Source organism: Rhinolophus sinicus, linkage group LG03, assembly GCF_036562045.2.
Source record: "Rhinolophus sinicus isolate RSC01 linkage group LG03, ASM3656204v1, whole genome shotgun sequence".
Classification (NCBI taxonomy): Eukaryota; Metazoa; Chordata; class Mammalia; order Chiroptera; family Rhinolophidae; genus Rhinolophus; species Rhinolophus sinicus.
Window position 1 is genome coordinate 12,642,306 of NC_133753.1, and position 20,151 is coordinate 12,662,456.

A 20,151-nucleotide genomic window follows, 5' to 3' on the forward strand; every position below is an offset into this window, starting at 1 on the left:
TGTCCCAAGTGTAATGACTGAATTGTAGAGAAAAGGATTCGTGTCATAATCACCTCTAATGGTGGCAAGTAAATCTCAGTGAATATCATTATGAACTCATAGGTTTTTATTTAGTCAGTGTTTTACAATCAATTGCAGTCGTTTTTATGTTGAAATTAACCCAAATTTGGCCAATGAGGCCCTTTTTAAGCTGTCTTTTATGTCCTTAGAACATGCCCATTTTAGTCTTTGAGTACTTCCTTGCTTTCTTGCACAGAAATAGGCTCATCGTAGACGTTCCATTTCCAGACAGGGGTCATCCATTTCTCCAAAAAGCTCGAGCGGATTCCTTTCCGTGGAGAATGGGGTGTAGAAACTGAATCTGGACACGACGCGGGTTCATTGTGGCTGGGATGCTACCGTTTTAGGGCTTTCTATGGACAGAACTAAGGAAAAGTAGAATCATGAGTTTATTAATATTTCCAAATCACCTTTAACATCACTTTCTGCTTTATTCTACAAGATACACAAAAGTTTCAAAATTCTGTTGTCTGTCACTATTAATAGTGTCATTCTGATTGAAACATAGTAGTACTTTCCTTTTGTAGTTCACTTTGTCCTTAGTACGTACATTCCACTAGAACTTACAGTCAGTATTGAGTTCACAAGCCATGCGAAAGAATTCTTTCCCTGTGAGGTTATGTCGCCAACTTGATCCTCTAGTTAGGTTATTTTGTTTGCTTTAAAAAATTTTTTTATTTTACAGCTATGGCTTGCTCTTTTCTTTAAAAAAAACCACAACTTTATTGAGGCATAATTTAATACACTTATAGTAAATGTACCCATTGAAAGTGTTTTGATTAGTATGTATATACCCGAGTAACCAGCCACCACAATGGAGATCAGAACATTTTCGCCACCATAAAAACTTCCCTTTGCCCCTTTGAATCAGTCTCCTCTCCCTCCACCCACACCCTCAGACAACTCCTGGTATATTTTCTGTCTTAGTAGATTAGTTTTACCTTCTTTTAGAATTTCATATTACTGAAATCGTAGAACAGTATTCTGGCTTCTTTTACTCAGCATAATGTTTGTGAGAATTACACATATTGTATCAATAATTCATTCCCTTTTATTACTGAGTAATATTCCATTTTATGGAGATATCATAATTTGTTTATCCTGTCACCAGCTGATGGATTTTGGATTATTTGCAGTTTTTAAGTATTAACGAATAAAGCTGCTCTGAATATCCTTGTAAAAGTCTTCGTGTGCATGTATGAATTCATTTCTCTTGGGTCAATAGCTAAGAGGAGGATTGCTGGGTCTCAAGATAAGTGTATGTTTCATTTTTTATCAGAAAATGCCAAACCGTGTTTACAAGTGGTCGTGCTAATTTACATTCCACCCAGCAATTTGTGAGCATTCCTGTAGCTTCACGTTCTGCTTTGCACTGAGTATTGTCACTGTTTGTCATTTTAGCCATTCCAATGGGCATGTTGTCACATCGCATTTTAATGGATTTTGTTCTTTTCTTGATTGAATTTTTATTTTGAAGAACAAAATATTCCTTAGTTCCGAAGTCAACATTCTGTGAAAAGGGATATTTAGTGAGGTCTCCAACTTATTTTTCTCAGTAATCCTACTATCGAAGGTGTGGTTTAAACGATTGGAGAATCTACTGAGCACCTGTGTCTGTGTTCGACGGGGTCACAAACAACCTGGAAGTAGTCCTGACCTTCGTAGAGCCCATATATTAGCAAGGGGACAGAGGCATGAGTCAACCTCACAAATAAATGTGAAATCAAAACTGTGTAGGAAAGATAGGAGAGGGCTTAAGGCTGTTGTATCTGGATTTCATCGTGGTTTCCCAAGAAAAAGAAATTGTGTTCCCTCCCTTAATACTTGTTGCAAAGTTTGTAAAATGCTGGTACAGTGGGACCTGTAGTAACAGGTTCAACCCTGGGAAAGTAACCAACACCCTACTGTAGGAGCAGGTCTGTGGAAAAGCTGCGAATAAGTCTTCACATGATCTTTTGGCTTTAGACGAAGTCGCATAGACTTGTTCCTCACACACTTGGTTGACACACACTTGGCATCTTTAAAAAGTATTTTGGCAACACATGGTTTACAGTTAATTTGTTAAAGCTCTTTTTTTTAACTTTTTAACATTGTAGACACTGACCTTGGATTTGAACCATGCCTCTTTGATTAAGAATGTCTCAGTGCCTGTTGTCAGTGTTTTGGTTTTTTAAAATCATATCTTGTAGATTTGTTGGAGATGCCCCACCTCCCTCCACCCATGAGACAGCTCATAGATTTTAGATTTGAAACGTTGGTTTACGTTTTAATTTCCTGAAGGTCACCCTGACTCAGTACAAAATACCAACCCGTGGTCTTCAGGATGAAGTTAACTGTTAAGTCTTAAATTCTTAGAAATTTTGATTCAATGTTGTTATTGTTACAATAATTGAATTCATACCATGTTGTTATTATCCACTCTATAAAGTGTTTAAGATAAGAAACATTTTCAATCAGCTCTTGCAAAACTGGAAATTTCACTGACATTGTTGTCCTATTTGCAGTTTTTATGCATGGTTAATATAACTCTGAAACATAATAGTAATTGTTGATAATGCACTTATAAAGTGTATTATACATAGAATATTTTTAGTAACAACATGCTTTTCTAATGCTGTAATCAAGTATTCATGTTTGAAATGAATAAAATATTTCCACTTCCTTCACTTTTGAAGAAGACAAATTCTGCTCTTTCAAAGTATGCAATATAGTAAATCATTTTGGAAGTATTGGTGGTATTTTTTTGTTCACCTGCCTGATCACCATCCTCTGTGACTTGGAGAAATTGCAAGGGAATTACTATGCACATATTGTGGCATGTAGATTCCAAGAGTGAAATTCTAGGGTGATCAATTTGGTTTTTGTTTTGCCAGTCACTGCCCTGGCAGGAGACAGATGGCACACTCAAACTGAAGTAACTGAAGAGCATTTAATAAAGGGCTAGTTCCCAGCAAGTGGGCAGGGATACAAGGGTGGTGGACCACCTCTGGGAGACAGGGATGGAGTGGGGGGCTTGCTAACTACACCAAGGAACTTCCCTCACCTCTAGATCTGAAGGGGCAAAGAAAAGGAGTAAGTACTGGCACGTGAAGGAGAAAGTAGCTGAAATCAATAGAGGCATGGCCTTTGGTAGAGGATGCAGCTAATTCCCTGGAGGGAGCCCGGGCAATAAATACCCATCTGTTACTCTCTTCCCAACCTCCCTTCCCCTCACTGGTGCCTCCCTTTGGGGAAACCAGACCAGAAGTCAGTGGCCAAGGGTGCCTCTTGAAGCATCTGCAAGTGTTAGTCTCCTAGGGCTGGGAGCAGAGCGGATGAGGGTAGAATGGCCCTGCTGGGCACGTGGCATATGTCCAGCGCTCGTAGATAATACAGAATGGGGTGGACCAGCAACCACTGCAGTGGTTCCCTGTGCCCTGAATATCTAGTGCATGTGTATGCTTAGCCCTGGGGCTCCTGGCGATCAGGTGGATCACTGCGGCAGGATTTTTTAAACATCAAAGGATCTTTCTTTAAAATACCTAAACAGAGCCCCCAACTGTTTTCAGCTTAGGTTCTGAGTCTTCATTTTCAAGTATTTGATAATGACATTCCCATCACTGGGAGATGGTACAAAATCTGGGGAGAGCTCTCCCGGGGAGAGCCTTCCTTTCTCGCAGGGCCACTTTTGGGAGTGTGGAAGGCTGAGCTGTATGCAGCTCCACTGGTCATCCTGCATGTCTGAGGAGTCTGTCCCACGAACTGGGGGGCTCCTGGGGGGCTCCCACGTGGATTCACCATGGCTGAAGTGGTCAGAGGAAGCTTACCATCCATCAGTGCCCTGCGGACTGTCAGTTGTCCTCAGGGCTGCCACGCGGGGGAAGAAAGTGCTACTGAAATAGGTGCACTGTTTTGTTGTTTTGAGGAGCAACTGCACGGTTGAAACACCCCAAGTACAACATGTCTTTCTGTTATCTCAAAAGGTGGATAACAATGTCTTACGTACGTACTTATGAGTACTTGTTATATATGTAGGTAAAAACATTTCCAGTTGGCTGGGCTTTCTCACAGAAGCCACGTGGTTTGGTGGAAAGATGGAGGCAGCTGACCGTGGAGGTTCTAATCCTGGCTCTGCTTCTTGCTAATTACAATCTAGGGGCAAGCCCCGGTCTTTTCAGAGCATGTTTTCTTGGCTGTAAATGGACTTAATCTTCTCAGATGCCTTCATCAAGTTTAGGGCCACCAGAGGTATTTGATTGCCCTTTGAAATTTGCTATACAAACGGAAAGGTGATGTTTTGTGTGCAAATGGTTGTGTGCCAGCAACACAAATATAAAGTCATAATAGAATAGTAATAGTAACATTTACTTTTCCTTGACATGAATGATTAAAGGATGTGTGTGTGTAAAAGCATTTGTATGCAGGCTCCCATGTAAGGATGTACATTACTTACTATAGTGAATGATCCCCAAACCATTCGTGTTTTAACTTGGAAATTTGTGATGGTTTTCCTGCAGCTGGGTCCCTACTAATGGTGTTTGTCACAGACTCTCATTTTGGTGGTGAGTTTACAGATTCCTGAGTCAAACTGCATTTGACCTGAGGCAAGTTAGTTAGCCTGTCTGAACCTGAATGTCAATATCCTTATCTCGGGGGTCAGAATACTGCCCACCTTCTGGGTTTGTTGGGAGAATAAATGAAATAATGCAGGTAAAATGCCTCGGATAGTGCTTGGTACGCGGTCAGTTCTCAGGTAGTGCTAATGGTTACGACTGCTGTTACCACTACTGCCATCACTCCTAACTGTCTGGTTATACCTTGAGTTCCAAGTTGAACTGACATTTAGGCCAGGTGACTCAGCAATACGGTATCCTGAGTTACAATTTCTTGTGTGTAAGATTTCCATGGGTAATGAGGGGCTGACTGTGTTGGGAAGCCTGAGTTAATCTTGGTGACATAGTCTGAGAGTGTGGTTGGTAAGCATTGAGTACCCGCCCAGTTTTTCTGTCCCCGCCCTCCTGCCTGGGGGGAGATCACAACACCGGCTGCAGGAGTGCTTACTGAGATCCCGTTTGGGGCTAATGCAGTGGTCGCAGAGTGCTTCTACACTGAGCGTGACACGCTCCCAGTGCGTGAGACAAACGCACTGTGTAATGTTCGTTAAGCCGGAGAGTCTCCCCCCTCCCACCTCATAATCTGGTAACTCGTAACCTTTGGCAGACTTCCTCTCTGGCAGACCTCTTGTTTGCTATCCTATCGCCTTGAGTCCTCGTCAGCTATTAATCAACCAGATGAGCTGGTTGAATCCCTGGAGGACTGTTCTTTGTGTTCTGTGCCTCAGGTTGTAGTGAGTTGTCAGGTGAGCTGAGAAGTGTCCAGAAACAGATGTGTTGCTCCAGGTGCTCCTAGGACCTTGGAACAGTCCTCTGGGTCACTGTGTTTGTGGCCCAGGGGAATCCCCATAGTGACCAGAGCTCAATGGTGATACTGGCCTTTCCGGGTGACACACTTCACTTTACACTTCACTTTATCACCAAAACTTCAATCTGCGGGATAGATATGCAAATACTGAGATTACTGTCAACTCCCACCTTTTGCAGGACCTCACAGGAACACAATTGGGGGGAAAGCTGTGATGATGAGTTTTAGGCCCAACGTAATTTGCCTTTTCAGTACTCTGAAATGGGCCTCAGGGAAACTAAGTGCGAGGCTCAGAAGGGAGGGTTTAGATGCTATGGTGCCATGGCTCTAGACAGCTGCTGAGTCGGGTCGCTCTGGCCTCGCCGAGGCTTTCATGTGGTTCCAAGGGTTCAGATCAGCTAGTCTTTCTGGTAGCCTCTGTTCTCCTAAATTTTTCCTCAGTCCTCTTAGCATTCATCACGGGGTTAGTTCATTCTCTGACTCCATCTCTCTTTCCCTCTGCCCCCCTCCCCTCTCTTTGTTTGCCTGGAGCTTGGTAAGGCCTGTGGTGAGTTCTGGACTAGCCACCTCTTATTACAGTTTTCCTGACACACTGCTGCCCTCCGCCAGCACATTCTGCGTGCCCTCTGCTCCCATGGGCTCCATCCTTGTCTTGGCTAGTATCTACCAGAATTTAAAAAGAATCCATAACACAATGTCATTTGCTCATTGTCACTTCTCCCACTCCACTCGGGTCAGGGATGGTTTTGGATTTATCATTGTAGCAGATGCCACAACATCAGGGGTCCAGGCTATGCTCAGATACTGTTTGTTGAAAGGGTCTCTTTTGCTGTTAGGATACTTGTGCTAGAATGGAGAGGCACTGTAAAGGCAATTTTGCCTTCAAAATGGGCCCAGTTGGTTCCAGCAAGAGGCTGTGGCAAAAAGCTGGATTGCCAAACCAGGACCACCCAGCAAAGGCCCCTTGTGGGTGAGTGGGTGACTGGTTAGTCCTTTGGCCAGTGGCCACTCCTTACAAAACAAAAACCCAACAACCCTGTATGCATGTTTTATTGAGAGAGAGGGTCTTTATGATTTTTTTTTTAACATTAAAGGGCATAACTGCGGGCCAGTACACCCACACTCTGTAACTGTAACTTTTACATGGCCAGGTACCTTCAACAACTTTTAGTTATGGAAATAAGGTGATCAAATTATATGTGCCAATTGATAAGATCATATTGGAACATTTAAAAATAGATGAGTAACTACTGACAACCAGAAGATAAAGTGGCACTAGGTGGGCCAGTTGTAATCCAACCAAGGGTATCTCTGTTTGTCAGACCCACATGTGCCTTTATTACCCTCCATAAAAAAACACACACAAAAAAAACACTATTGGCGTTAATTATCATTTGCAGCATTTGAATCACTTTAAAGAAAAGTAGAGGTGCTAGAGAGAGCGCAGCTCAGTGGAGAGCCAGAGCTGGCTGTAATCTTGCCCCCTCCACTTCATACAGTATGTTTATAAAAATCCTCTATTGGGTCTTGAATTTTTAAAGTAACTGAGTTTTTATTTCTGACAACATAATGAATGGTGAATTTTACCTCCTCTCATAGCTACGAGCTTTAAGTCAGTTTGCCTTTTGAACGGAAAAAAAGCATGTAAAAGGCAGTTTATTACATGTGTTTGATTTTGCCATGTTTCCTCTTTATAATTTGCTTATGCAATAATTTTAACTTGAAGACTTTAGGTGGTATAATCTGTAGATGATACAAACCACTGTTACTAAAACACTTTTTAAAAGGATTACATTCACAATTCTGACACCTTTATCACATCATTGTACATTCCTCTTTGATATTAGGTGACAAATAAGACCTTTTAGATTTGCATGTCTTTGTTTCTGTGATAAAATTATTAGCATTTAAAAATGGTCATGAAGAATTTATCCATAGGTGCGTGTCTGTGTGTGTGTGTGTGTGTGATTTGATACTGGGCATATCTTGAATTGATTTGAGCAGTAGTTCAACTCTTTGAAGTGGTGGAGCATGACTGGTATTAGAAGGATATAAAACAAGTTTTTAAATACTTCCTGTGTGCTTTCCCAGTGCTTAAAATTTTTTTAACTGTCTCTGTGTCTCTACTCTTTCTCAGCCTGCATAGGTAATACTGTGAGGTTTCAGATAGGGGAGAATAGTTAACTCTTACTTGCTAAAGCCCCCAACAGACAGATTGGTGAAACTAATTTGGGACAGTCCCAAGATTTAGTTGGGTAAGAGTGGTGATTTTATAGATGCCAATTCTTTGACATTCTGACTTGGAATATGAGGGTACCTGTGTGTATGTGTTTCCCCCCCTTTTTTTTTATTAGAATTTAGAACTTACCAGTGTAGAGCTTGACAGTGTAAGTAAATATATTTCGGATCTTTTGGCGATCATTTTATTATCGATTGTTCTTAGTGCGCCAGCTATTGACTGACTGCCTTTGGCAGTTCAGACACAATAGAGTACAAAAAATAACTCATTTCAACCCAAACACTTAACTAGCTCTGTCAGCCTTCGGGAGTTGACGTGCTTCAGATTTGTGCGCCCAGCCCCCAATGGAAATCACATCCATGGGTGGTGGAGGGCCTGTGGCAGAAACAGGGCTGCACCAAATAGTGAGTGACAGGAGAGATCCCTGCAAAGCAGAAGCACTGGTAACTGATAAACTGGTCTCCTTTCACATTTCCACCCCTACCCAACTTCACCATCCTAGAGGTCAGTTTGGTTTTAGGCAAATCTTGGGGATGTTTTGGTTTTATTGAGGTGTTAATACAAGGAAATTACGGATTCTTCCGTTGATTAAGCCATGCGCACACACACGCGTGTACACAACCTGTCCAGCCACCACATGCCTGAAATAGTTCCTTCCCCACCTGTGCCACCTGTGTTCCTTTGCCCCCATGTCTGTGGTTACTCAGTGAAGGGGGCGGGGAGCAGTGTTCAGAGACATCCGAGGTGTGCTTCTGAAAGAGCTAGGACGCTGTAAAGTCTGCATCGAGCTCATGTATCTGAATATTGTACAAGTGACATGTTAGTCATGATTCCCATCTGTATAGCTTATAGAGCACATCTGTAAAATAATCGTGAGGCGACTGCAGGCATGGAGGCGATTTCCGTATCTGATATTCAGCGGGACCCGTAGTTAGTGAGTTTGAAATCTTCATCGGCCATGATGATAACAACCTGGGGGCCTGCCCACCCTGCCTGCAGGGCCCCTCCCCAGAACTGGTGTTAGACTGAGCCACACAGGGCCAGGGTCTTGGAAGGAAATTCCTGTCTGGACCTGGTGTGCGATTTCTCTTTTCCATCCCTCCTACTTTTGGTGAACAACAAAAACCAAAAAACAAAAAACCCAAACCCTAAAAACTGTAAGAGAGCAAAGTGGGACATTTCAAACACTGCAAACAGTTGTTAGGGAGATCCAAGTGTCTGACGTGACTTCTTTTTAAATCTTTGTTTTGGAGCAATTGTCTATTTTGTTATGGGAAATGAACATTGATGTATCTAGAAAAACATTCTTTGTAATCAGTTTTGTTTGTTTTCTCCCTCTGCTTTTTTTTTTTCCATGTACTTGGTTAGTTCCTCAGGTCATTTTTTTTAAATTTGAAAATTTCCCCTGATGTCGTTCGACTATAAATTACAGAAATTTAGAACCAAAGGGGCCTGTAAGGGATCACTCACCCACTTAGTACTTTGTTCTGGTGTGATGTCACGGTCATTCATCAGAATAACTTTTTATTGTCCTATTTGTTTTTTTCCCCAGTACCACCCCGCTTCTCTTGTGACTTTCTTTGACAGAGCGGAGAATTAAATTGATTACCTGCCTTTTCAGTGCATTCTATGCATTATCACATTCAAGTCTAAAAGGATGTGGAGACGATAGTATTATTATTATACACAGGCGAAGAGACTGCCAGTCCGAGGGGGATGTGTGGTGTCCTCCTGGTCCCACAGCAGGGTAGCAGGTTCTTGTCCATGTGGGTCAATCCCTTTGTTTCTGGGGGGCACCTGTGAGGATGTGCCCTAGGACGCCCCCTGCGAAGGCCCTGGCGTTGCTTTCGGCCCCTCTCACACTCTTGAAAGGCGAGCATGAACCTAACAGTGCGAGACTCTGTACAGCGGCTTAGTGGGAAGGTAAGAGGAAGGTAAGATTGAGCTGAGAACACGGTCTCTAGGAGACTGTATTCCCGTGGGATAGGCCCAGGTGGGAGCTGGAGGGTGCCCAGAGCAGGGGCTGCGGGCACTGTTAGCAGGATGAGCCAGGCTAAATGTGTGTGTGTGCACGAGTGCATGTGTGTGTGCTTACACAAGCATGTGCAATTTTAATACCTTCCTCCCCGCAGCACTTGTCCTTTCCCTCCTCTGTTGTTCTGTAGCCTTTGGCCTGCTTATGTAGTCACTTAGAGTTGTTTATTGTTTGTCTTCCTCTGGAGGTTCTGCACCCTAAAAGATGGACCCATCCTTTGTGTCATGGTGACCTGCCTAGCACCTCATACTCTGTTGGATCTCTACAAGTGTTGTTCAATGACTTGCTTCCAAATGAAGCCCAAGGGGTCTTTCCTTAGGCCATTGAAGTTTCAGTGGGGTTTTTGACCCATTCTAGTCTGGATTCTGGCCTTGTCTAGGGACTGACAGTGAGTTTTGTGGGAATGGGAGAACCTGGGGCTCTGTGAGTATCAGCCCTGGGCTGCCCCGCCTCCCAGCCCCCCTCCCCCAGCTTGCGTTCTCTTTCCCCTTTATGGCAGCTTGGCCCAGAGGCCTGAGCAGGAGCCAGTGCGCAGTAGAGGAGGAGCCAGCAAGGGGAGCGGGGGCACTCTTGTGGAGGTAGCAGAAACAAGGCAGGACCAGCACTGGGGGCTACAGCAGGGCGCCCCCAGGGCACTAGCTAAGTAGCCATAGAGGAGCAAACCTGGGCTGTTTCTAGGAGACTTGAAGCATGCCTTCCAGATCCTGGATAAACCTTCTGTATGTTGGCTAGAAAGGCAACTTGAAAATTGGCAACTCTGGGACCACCTGTCCAAAAAGCTACCCATGTCTTTTGGTCCCGAGTGAGTGGACCATATCAGTTCCAGTTTCCAGGGTGAGCCCACGATCCCCAAGAGAACAGTACAGTGTCTTCAGAGGCTTAGCGCTCCCTGCTGGGGGTCCCTTTCTTCTCCAAGGCCAGCTCCTCCTGCCCATCCCAACTTGCCTGCCCCAGCTTTATTCTCTATGTTGATTCTTCACCCCGCCCTGCCTCAGGGCAGTGTGGAGGCCAAGGGCCTCTCCTTTCGAGGAAGGAAGTGGCAGGTTTTAACCTCTTAAGGGCAGAGACCACAAGGTCCTGGGAACCTAGAGGCCTTGATGCCAGAAGTGACTCCAAGCAAGTGCTTCCTTCCTCAAAAGTCTCTTCTCCCTTCTGGCATCACTCATGTTACCAGGTCTTGCTTTGTTCTAGTTTTATCCTTCCATTTCTACCTCCATCTTAGTGCGGCTGATACAGAATACTTCCTTTGGATCAAGGAAAGTATCGTACTACCATGGAAAACAAATAGCCATGTGTGGCATTTTTCAGGTGAAATCTGCATCATTTCACAATTTTCCATCAGAGCAGGGCCTGTATGTTTTGGAGCTTGGTGTCAAGGAAAGCTGGCTACTTAACATTTTTATCATCATAATAAGGAGATCAATATTTGTTGAGCTTTTATCATGTGCCAAGCATAGCATTATTTCATTTAATCCTTGCAACAATCCTGTGAAGCAGGTATTATTATAACCCTCCCATGTTTATAGATGAGGAAACTAGAGCTCAGAGCAGTTAAGTAACTTGTCCAAGGTCACACAGCTGGGAAATTGAAACAAAGCATGGTCCCAGGTCTCCCTGAGTCCAAGGTCCACGCCAGCCAAATTAAGGGCTACCTTTTGAAAGCTCAATAATGTGCTTCTCACTGACTTCACCATGCGTTGGTACTGGCCAAGGACAGAAAAATGGCAGTGTTGGTAACTGCAGGAGATGGAGAGATGCAGGGCCAGGTATACTAATAAACCTATGGTAACATATTCTCAAAGCATAGAGTTATGAGCCTATGGGGGGTGATTTCATCTGACCACCTAATGTACAGATGAGGAGACAGACCCAGAGAAGGAAGCGTGAGCTGCACATACACAGTGATTTCAGAATGCAGTGATGTTAGGTGCAGCTCAACAAACACTATGTATTCTTATTTCTGATGGGTTTACTTATTCCAGTCTGTGTCTGTACCTCCTCCCTCCCCAGGGGTCCCCCTTTCCTGCCTTGGGGCACTTGGCATAGGTCATTGTCAGTACTCCCTTCCTAATCCCACAGGATCCCCTCCTGTTTTCCTAGCCCCTGAAGACCCCTTACCTGGGTTTAGATTCCCAGAACTACAGGAGCTCTGAGTCTGAACCTTGGGTTCAAGTGTAGGAGCTGTAGGTCAGGGGCAGTGAACGATCGACGACGGTTTTGTAACTAAAGTATTACGGAAACACAGCCACGTTTACTCATTTACGTCTCTGGTTGCTTTTGTGCTACAACAGCAGAGCTGAGTAGTTGGAAGAGAGACCATATGGCCCATAGTCTAAAATATTTACTCTGACTCTTTAAGGAAAAGCTTACTAGCCCCTTCTGTGGAACAGCCAGTTGGTACTGAACCTGTAAAGCCCGACCACCTCAGGTCTACCTTTGTACACTCATGAGCTTTTGCTGTGAAGGTTGGGGTCACTGAGAGAAGAGAGGTGGCATACATCCAGCAAGTTCTTTCAAGTTCCTTAGTCGATAGTTCTTGATACATGAACGTCTCAAAGGTTGTATGTTCCAATGAGCACTGGATTTGCCCCTTATCACAATCTCTGACCTAGTTCATTGCTCAAACCAAACCATGACTTTTTTCTTGTTCTTTACCTGCCGCTTCTAATCTATTGCCAGGTCCAACTGATTCTCCAGAATACACTCCGAAGCTGTCTTTTTTCCATCTTCACTGCTGCCACCTGGTCACGGTGGGCCTACACTACAGCATCAGCTCATAACAGATCTTTGTAGGTCCTCATGCCGCTTCCAGCCCATTTGTTCTTTACACAGTGGCAAGTTCCTGGCTTCTAACTCATCGCGCTCTGTTTTCTTCGTAGAAGGCATTGCAGTCTGTCATGAGCTTGCATATTTTTTCCTTATTTACTGACACCTTACCCCCTCTAGAATCCACTTCAAGACAGCAGTCCCCTTTTGTATTGTTTTATATTCACTAATGTATCCTCCACAGTGCCGGGCATGCCATGGGTACCATAGGGATGAGGGGATGGTCCTGGGTGGCCAGCTCCCTGCTCCATTTTGATATGGGTCCTGCCTCATTGGGTCCTTCCCCCGCATTGGGTGTCCTCCATTACTGCTGGAAGTGGGCCTTATCCCTCAGAAGTGATGAGCAGGGAAAAAAAACACAAACAGGAAACCGTTGTCCCAGACCAGTGTTTACCACACTGTTTGGACCCAGTTTACTAGTAAGACGTATATGTGACCTTGTGGTCCATTATGCACCTATATGCGACATCTGACAATTAAGTTCGCGAACTCATCCTAAAAATGCTAGTACATACCTCATTGCTGAATATCACTACAGTCACATTTGAAGTCCTCCCCTTGGGAAGCTATGCAGTGACGCCAGCACCTAGTCCACCCTTCAAAGCAGTTTTGGAACTCTTTTTCTGGAATGGCCATCAGAGCTGCTGTTGTATTACCCTTGATGTCCTGAATATCATCAAAATGTCTTCTTTTAAATATTTCCTTTATCGTCGGCTAAAGAAAGAAGTCATTGGGGGCCAGATCAGGTGAGTAGGGAGGGTGTTGCAATACAGTTATTTGTTTACTGGCTCAGAACTCCCTCACAGACAGTGCTGTGTGAGCTGGTGCATTGTGATGCGAGAGCCATGAATTAGCAAAAAATTCAGGTCGTCTAACTTTTTCACGCAACCTTTTCAACACTTGCAAATAGTAAACTTGGTGAACTGTTTGTCCAGTTGGTACAAATTCATGATGAATAATCCCTTTGATATCAAAAAAGTTAGCACCATTGTTGCAACAAGTTCACGAACTGAATTGTCAGACCTTCGTACATGTGTACACACATACACATTTCACAGAATATCACTTGCTACAGGTATTTTCTAGCCTGTTCTATTTGGTTCTGTTTTGTTCCTTTAAAACAATGCTGGTTGTGACCCATTGCATTGGTTTCATGACTCATTCATGTATCATAGCCCAGTTTGTAAACAATGTTTAAAATATGGTACTCACCCACAGGAACTCACAACCTGGCGAAGAGACCCAAAACAAAGATGATGTCAGACCAACAGACAGGTGCTGCTGTGTAGGGCCAAAGAGTCATGGAAGCGTGGGAGAGATTCGGGAGCTGCCAGAGGCGGCCCCTGGCTCTAGACCTCTCAGGAGAAAAAAAGTGTTATTTTTAGCAGTTAGATTTAAGATTTAATTTAGTTGTTTTCTTATCTCCCTCTCTTTTATTTAACCTTTCTCACTAATCAGTTCTTTCTACAATATAGGCTCTCCTTGTCTTTTTTTGCCCCCTCTTATGTCTGATCATTTTTAAATTAAAAAATTTTTTTTTATTGCTAACGGAATTGTGAGTTATTCCCCAGGTGCTTTTTAATTTAAAATAATAAAAAGTTTGGCCTACCCCATATCTTTTTGGTCAGGTCCCCCCTCTACTTTTTTCACATTAGTTTTGTCAAACTGTGTGTGTGTGTGTGTGTGTGTGTGTGTGAAGGATCTTCACTCATCGGAACTTTTTCAATCTTAAAAATACATATTTTTGGGTGGCCGGTTAGCTCAGTTGATTAGAGCGTGGCATTAATAATGCCAGTTTACCGTTTCAATCCCCATATGGGCCACTGTGAACTGTGCCCTCCTTAAAAAAACAAAAACAAAAACACCCATATTTTTAAGATGAAAAATATTTTGAACATGAAATGTATCTGTGAATGAAGATCTTTCTTTCCTTTTTATTTTGAATTCCTTAATATTCAACGGTACATGGCCCTCACAGTTATTATGGTAAAAAATGCATATTTTTTAGATAAGATGCAGATATTTCTAAGAGCTCTGACTCTGAAACAAATTACCCAACTATAATTAAATTACACTCTTCTCTCCCCCGTTATGGGCATTAAATGTAATTTTTCCTGGCCTAAGAAACTTATTAAGCATTCTGTCTTCTGTATATTTCCATTTAAAAAGTTTTCAAGTCAGCCTATTCTGAATTGTTACTTGAAACCAAGGAGAATGCTTGCAAATAAGACACATTGCCAGCCTCTTTCATGCTCCTTCCAGGCTCTCTACTGTCAGATCATTGGAGGGATTACAGAGATTGACAGTGACATGGGTGTGTCCCGATGATGCTTTTTTGGTTAATTTTTGCTCTTTGGAAATTGTAAGTATGAGATAATGAAGTTAGTGTCTGGTCTGTAAAAACCTACCAGCAGTTTCAGACCCCTCTCACTGTAAAATGCAGGACTCAGCAAGGTAGGAACCATTATGATCCAAAGCCTGGGCAATTGTCTGCAGTGAATGAATATTGAGAATCTGTGCTGACCCAGTTTGCAGTTAAACCTCATCGAGATGATGACGTGCAAAGACCCGGGCAAAAGAAAACTTGTAGCAGCTAGCTTGTTGTGACTCAGAATTGGCTTTCTGAGCAAGGGAGAAGTTATAGTAGAGAGGACAGGGAGTGAGGGGTGCATAGAAGGCAGATGGGGGTGGTGGTAGAAATAAAGGTGGGATCTGAGAACGCAGAAGAGCTCCTGAAAGTGAATTTGCTAAGCCAGGACCAACAGCGCACAAGTAGACTATTACTTTACTCCTGGCTTGCCACATCAGCGTGCTGGAGGCCCCTCTCAGTGGCACTGTTGGAATTTGGTGCTTATTTATGATGGATGGCTTTGAGAAAATCAGATTTGATTTAATGAAATGCATTTTATACCCAGCTTTGCTCCCCTTCTGTCAGAAAGTCAATGTTCATGATACCACCTGCCATTTATTATCTATAAGTGCTGCCACATCATGCCATCGTGGGGCCTGGCACCAATGTTTAAGGGGGTCTTTATTTTGCCAATGAGCAAGCCAAGATTTTCTGTGGGACCATGATTTGCCCAGGGCTACACAGGAAATGAGGAAATGTCTGGCTCCAGAACTGTCGTTCTTACTGTAACTCTGCCTGCCTCTCTTACCTAGATCAGTTACCTTGTGAAATGCCGCACCCCCCTACCCCCCAAGCCTGTGGGTTTTTCCATTTAGTTTGTAAATAGTATTGTAATATAATAAACAAGCTGCTTAGGTCAGGTTTAGGAGAAACCATAGTCTTGGTCTATTGTTATTTCCCTGAGAGGGTCAATTGTCCGGTTTTTTGTCATATTCCCTGTAAGATTAACCTGCCCTACCTCTGACCGCCACCTTGATGAAACAAAAGCCGTTAGGTTCCCAGGACTGTGATAATCTCTTTGCAGAAATGTTTGGGTTGCCTGTGGGCCATGGCCCTCCAGGTAGCGGGTTTGGGGCCTTCGTTCAAGTCACTGGACTCCACAGCGAGCTTTGATGCAGTCTGGCCACGACCCCCTATTGCTGAGGAGTTGCCTACTGGCTTCTGTGGGCTTTCGTGTGTTTCCCATCATTCAAATTTGGTAGTTGTGGTCTACCCCGTCCTCCCTCATCCTTCTCCATCCCTTAGCTTTTGGCTTTCTTCTGAAAAACATGCTGAGTGGTTCTGAGAGTCCACGGTGGATCATTTGGTGGCTTGCCTGCTTTACTCTGAATGTCTCATCAGTTCCCCTAAGCTAATGTGGGCTTAAAAATGAACACATGAAAGGAAAGGCCAAATGTGGACGTTGAATTTTCCAAAGTTGAAATCTTTCATATTTTTAAACAGCGGGATGGTTAAACTGGGAACTTTGATGTTTAGCTAAGGCAGGTCAGCCTGAATGGGACCTGTGTTTGGGGTCAGGTCTGCACCTGGGGGTGGGTGACCGGGGTTATGGGGGCTCCAGCCCCCTGATCTTGGCTTTGAGCAATTCCCTTTCTCAGTGCACCAGAAAGAGTTAATTCCAGTTACACTGCTTGCTGATGTTGTTGACAGTAAAGGATTTTAAAGCGTTCTGTGAATAAGTTTGTCACTAAATGATTTGGTGAACGGATGACCAAAATACACATTTTTAAAAGCTTTAAAGATTTTCGGAATCAGTTATTTTTAGTTCTCCTTCTAAGAGATTTTCTTGGACATTCCCCCCTGTAATAGTTAAGCAATTTTCTGGTTTGCTTTCTAAATCTTCCTGTAGTACAATAGTTCTGAAAATAAGAGTCTGTTGGCTGGAAGCATGGGATGGGCATGGGTTTATGTAATTTGACTTCTTTTCTCTCCAAATCAGTAAATATTTACAAAGGACCTTATCAAACAGCTTGAGTACATTCGGGTCGCTTGAAAGCATTCAGAGCACTGACTGCCCAACGGCCTGCTGCCAGTTCCAGTGGGTCTCACAGGAAGGACTTAATTTTTTTTTTTTTTTTTTAGTAAAATACTGTCCACAGACCAAAAGCTTCCAACTGAAAGTGGGCCTCAGCAAGTCTTCCTTTTTCCTTGGAACCGGTTTTATAAAATTTGCATTTTAAAGTTTGACTTCTAAAGATTCAACTCATTTAGCCCTGGAGCAGAGTACTCTGAACTCAGGAATCCAAAAAGTAAATACTGGATTCTCGCTTAGGTTTCCCACTGCTGCCTGGGTTCTTTTGTTTCTTGGGGGAGGCAATTACGGAATTCCTCTTGAAGCTTAAATGTCGCACTTTGGTGAGTTAAGTAGGAAAAAAGAAGAGGATTACTTTATGTTTTTGTAAATTAGTACCAATGTAACATGGTTTAAAAACAGAACTTTTGGGCTTTTAAAGCAGAGATGGAGTTTGGAGGGTATCTCAGTCTGCATTTTCTTTCAGTGTTTAAAATCTGACAAATTTAAACGAATTTTAAGAAGAAAATACATGTTTGTCAAAGTTGACACTGAAAAATAATAAAGGAAGCTAAGTTTTTTGGTCATTAGGATGTGAAAATCACAATATTATTGTATTAGCATCACCTGGTAATATTATGTCCATTTTGTCTGTCAAGCTTAAGATGGGTAAGACTCTGTTGTCGGAGTACAATATCACAATGTTGAAGGCTAGCAGTTAACAAATATGCGAGAGGCTTTTAAAAATAAGTAACTATGACAGCAACTATATGTCAACTTAATGCAAAATAGTTAATGATTCTGTATTAATCACTTGTATTTTAATTTTCTTTGCAGAGTATTGGGAAAGGGTCATTGTGGTGCATAGACCCAGAGTACAGACAAAATCTAATTCAGGCTTTGAAAAAGACACCTTATCACCCGTACCCACACGTGTTCAATACACCTCCCGCCTCTCCTCAGGCATATCAAAGGTAAGACTTATTTTTTTTTTGTCTACTAAATTTGCCTTATTTTGACAGAGACGGGCCCTGGAACTCATTTAACAGGCTGTATGATTTTAAAAAATAACTGTAGCTAAATGAGAAAGAAATGAAGTATTATTGGAGGTATAGCCATTGTTGTATTTCTTGCAAACCTTACCGCTTTTGCTGTTTCTGAGTAATGTGTTTCCAGAAGCCTTCATGGCGGGTGAAATATTGTCTTCTTGGGAAGAAACATTGACAAAGAAAAGTTGGCAGCTTTACCCTCTCAGTGTGTCAGAGCTTGTTGGAATCGAAGGGCAGGTGTGAGTCCAGTAAGCGATTCCATCTTCTTGTCGTCTGACCAAGAACATCTACAGGTGTTCGCTGAAGGACTCTCGCAATTGTTGTCATTCTGGTCTCCAGGTCGCCTGTGCTCCTGAGTAATCATTTTGTTGTGGTTACTTGGTGTTTGGCTCTTCTAAGAGAACAGAGAACAATGGAGACATTTGTTCCCCCTCACATGCCCATTTGTTTTGAGGCAGGGAGGTCATGGCTGCCATTTTTACAAAGATATAATTGGAGGGGAGGATATGTAGCTTGTTACTTTTGGAAAAAAGCCTTGTTAATGTTAGAATCTAAAATGACAAAAAAATAGCCACATAGCACTGAACCAAATTTTAAAATTGATTTTATCTTACATCCTGCTTGGTTTTGACATCTATCCTTCAATCCTACCAAAAAATATGTATGTTTTTAATGTATAGAAATGTTTCTGTTGTAACCACCCAGTTAAGAGAAATTAGCCTTGGACAACAAGTTTATGTCAGTGAGGAATGGCGTGAATTCATCGACTTCAGCAGTTGTCTAGTCCTCTGTTTTGCAGACTCTTCCGCTAGTCTTATGTTCTGCAGAAAGGAGCACAGAGTGATCCTCTGAAATGGCATTAGTGAAGTTCTTGTGCATCTCAGTTGAGAAGCATTCCATCACAGACCCTAGACAATCAGTCTTCAGCAAGAGACGGGGAGGAACAGCTGGGCTCTCTGAGAAGACTGCTGTATGTCTGCCTTTGCTAGGCGATTAGCGTGATGGTAGCCATAGCAACTGGAGCGTCTCCATAGTAACGCGTAGGGAGACAGGTGCAGTTGCATCACAAGGCTGTTTGTTGCCTGGCAAAAGGACAGGCCATTAGTACTTAGATGTATGCTGTTGCCTTAGAAACAAATAACCCTACATAGCAACTACAGTTGGTTTGAAAGATTCGGAGGGGGGAAAACGGTTGTAGCAGTTTTTGTCTGTGTTCATAACAATCAGTGGAAGCATACTTTATTGCAAATGACAACTTGAGGTCATATAGCTGTAGGAGATAAAATGGGATTTTCCAAAGCAGCCTAGCCAACATTGTAGAAATGTCCAGAAGGACAGAGCTGTATGCTTGGTTTTCTTCTTGTGGCTTAGCCACTCTTGAAATGGAAGGGAACTAGGGCTGGAGTGGAAAATTGCTGATACACAAGGTTAGTGGGGGAGGAGATGACACTAGTTATTGGGACATTTTCCAGATTCTCTTGTTCCTTTGTCATTCTACTCCCCCTATCCTCCAGATCCCACAGAAAATCCTTTATTTTCCTCCCCAGCTTGTACCTTGGAAGTACTTCATATCCTTTTGCTTCTAAGAAGTCAAGAACTTAAGTGTTATTCTCTGGGTCCTATCAGTGGTTCATTTAGACCAGTATTTTGTTGCCAAGTGTGACCCCAAGGGAAATGCAGTAATTATTTAATAATTTGAAGGATTATAGCGGAGCTCTGGGGGTTGCAGGAAGAATGCATGCTCCGGCAAGAGGCTTTCTGAGCTGGCCTAAGCTTAATGACTTCATTTGATTTTTTAATATAGGCATAGAAATAAAGATGAACCAGAGCTTTTGTAGTGAAAATAATTTCCAAATGAATACCTCCCTGCTCCTGTATTGTCACCTCTTGTTCCTTTTCTCCCATGTGACTAAGGGAAAAAAAAGTTTCTGTGTTTACTCATGTGGGTTGCATGGATTCCACCTCCAGAAAGGTCATTGGATGTGGAGTGAGATGACATATCAGATTCTAACCTGCCTCTTCCCGTGTCTTAATTCTGTGAGAACAAGTCACTTTGTCTTTTCTAGGGACTGTAATTCTTTCATCTGAACTCTAAAAATACTAAATACTGGATGATTGTAC

At 42.9% G+C, this 20,151-nt stretch overlaps 1 protein-coding gene and 1 long non-coding RNA gene across 12 annotated transcripts in view; one reads left to right on the forward strand and one right to left on the reverse strand.

Annotated features, from left to right (window-relative positions):
- Positions 1–20,151, forward strand: part of FOXN3 (forkhead box N3) — a 367,936-nt gene that overhangs the window by 180,662 nt on the left and 167,123 nt on the right. For all 11 annotated transcript variants that reach the window (XM_019744745.2, XM_019744763.2, XM_074327057.1 and 8 more), the window contains one exon: positions 17,819–17,955. In XM_019744745.2, coding sequence (XP_019600304.2) covers positions 17,819–17,955 — 137 coding nt within the window. The remainder of the gene's footprint in view (positions 1–17,818; positions 17,956–20,151) is intronic.
- On the reverse strand, positions 86–18,394 carry LOC109454305 (uncharacterized). Its single transcript, XR_002138457.2, has 3 exons — positions 18,125–18,394; positions 13,773–13,915; positions 86–425 (listed from the first exon to the last, which is right to left on the reverse strand). It is a non-coding gene; the product is annotated as an uncharacterized LOC109454305 (long non-coding RNA).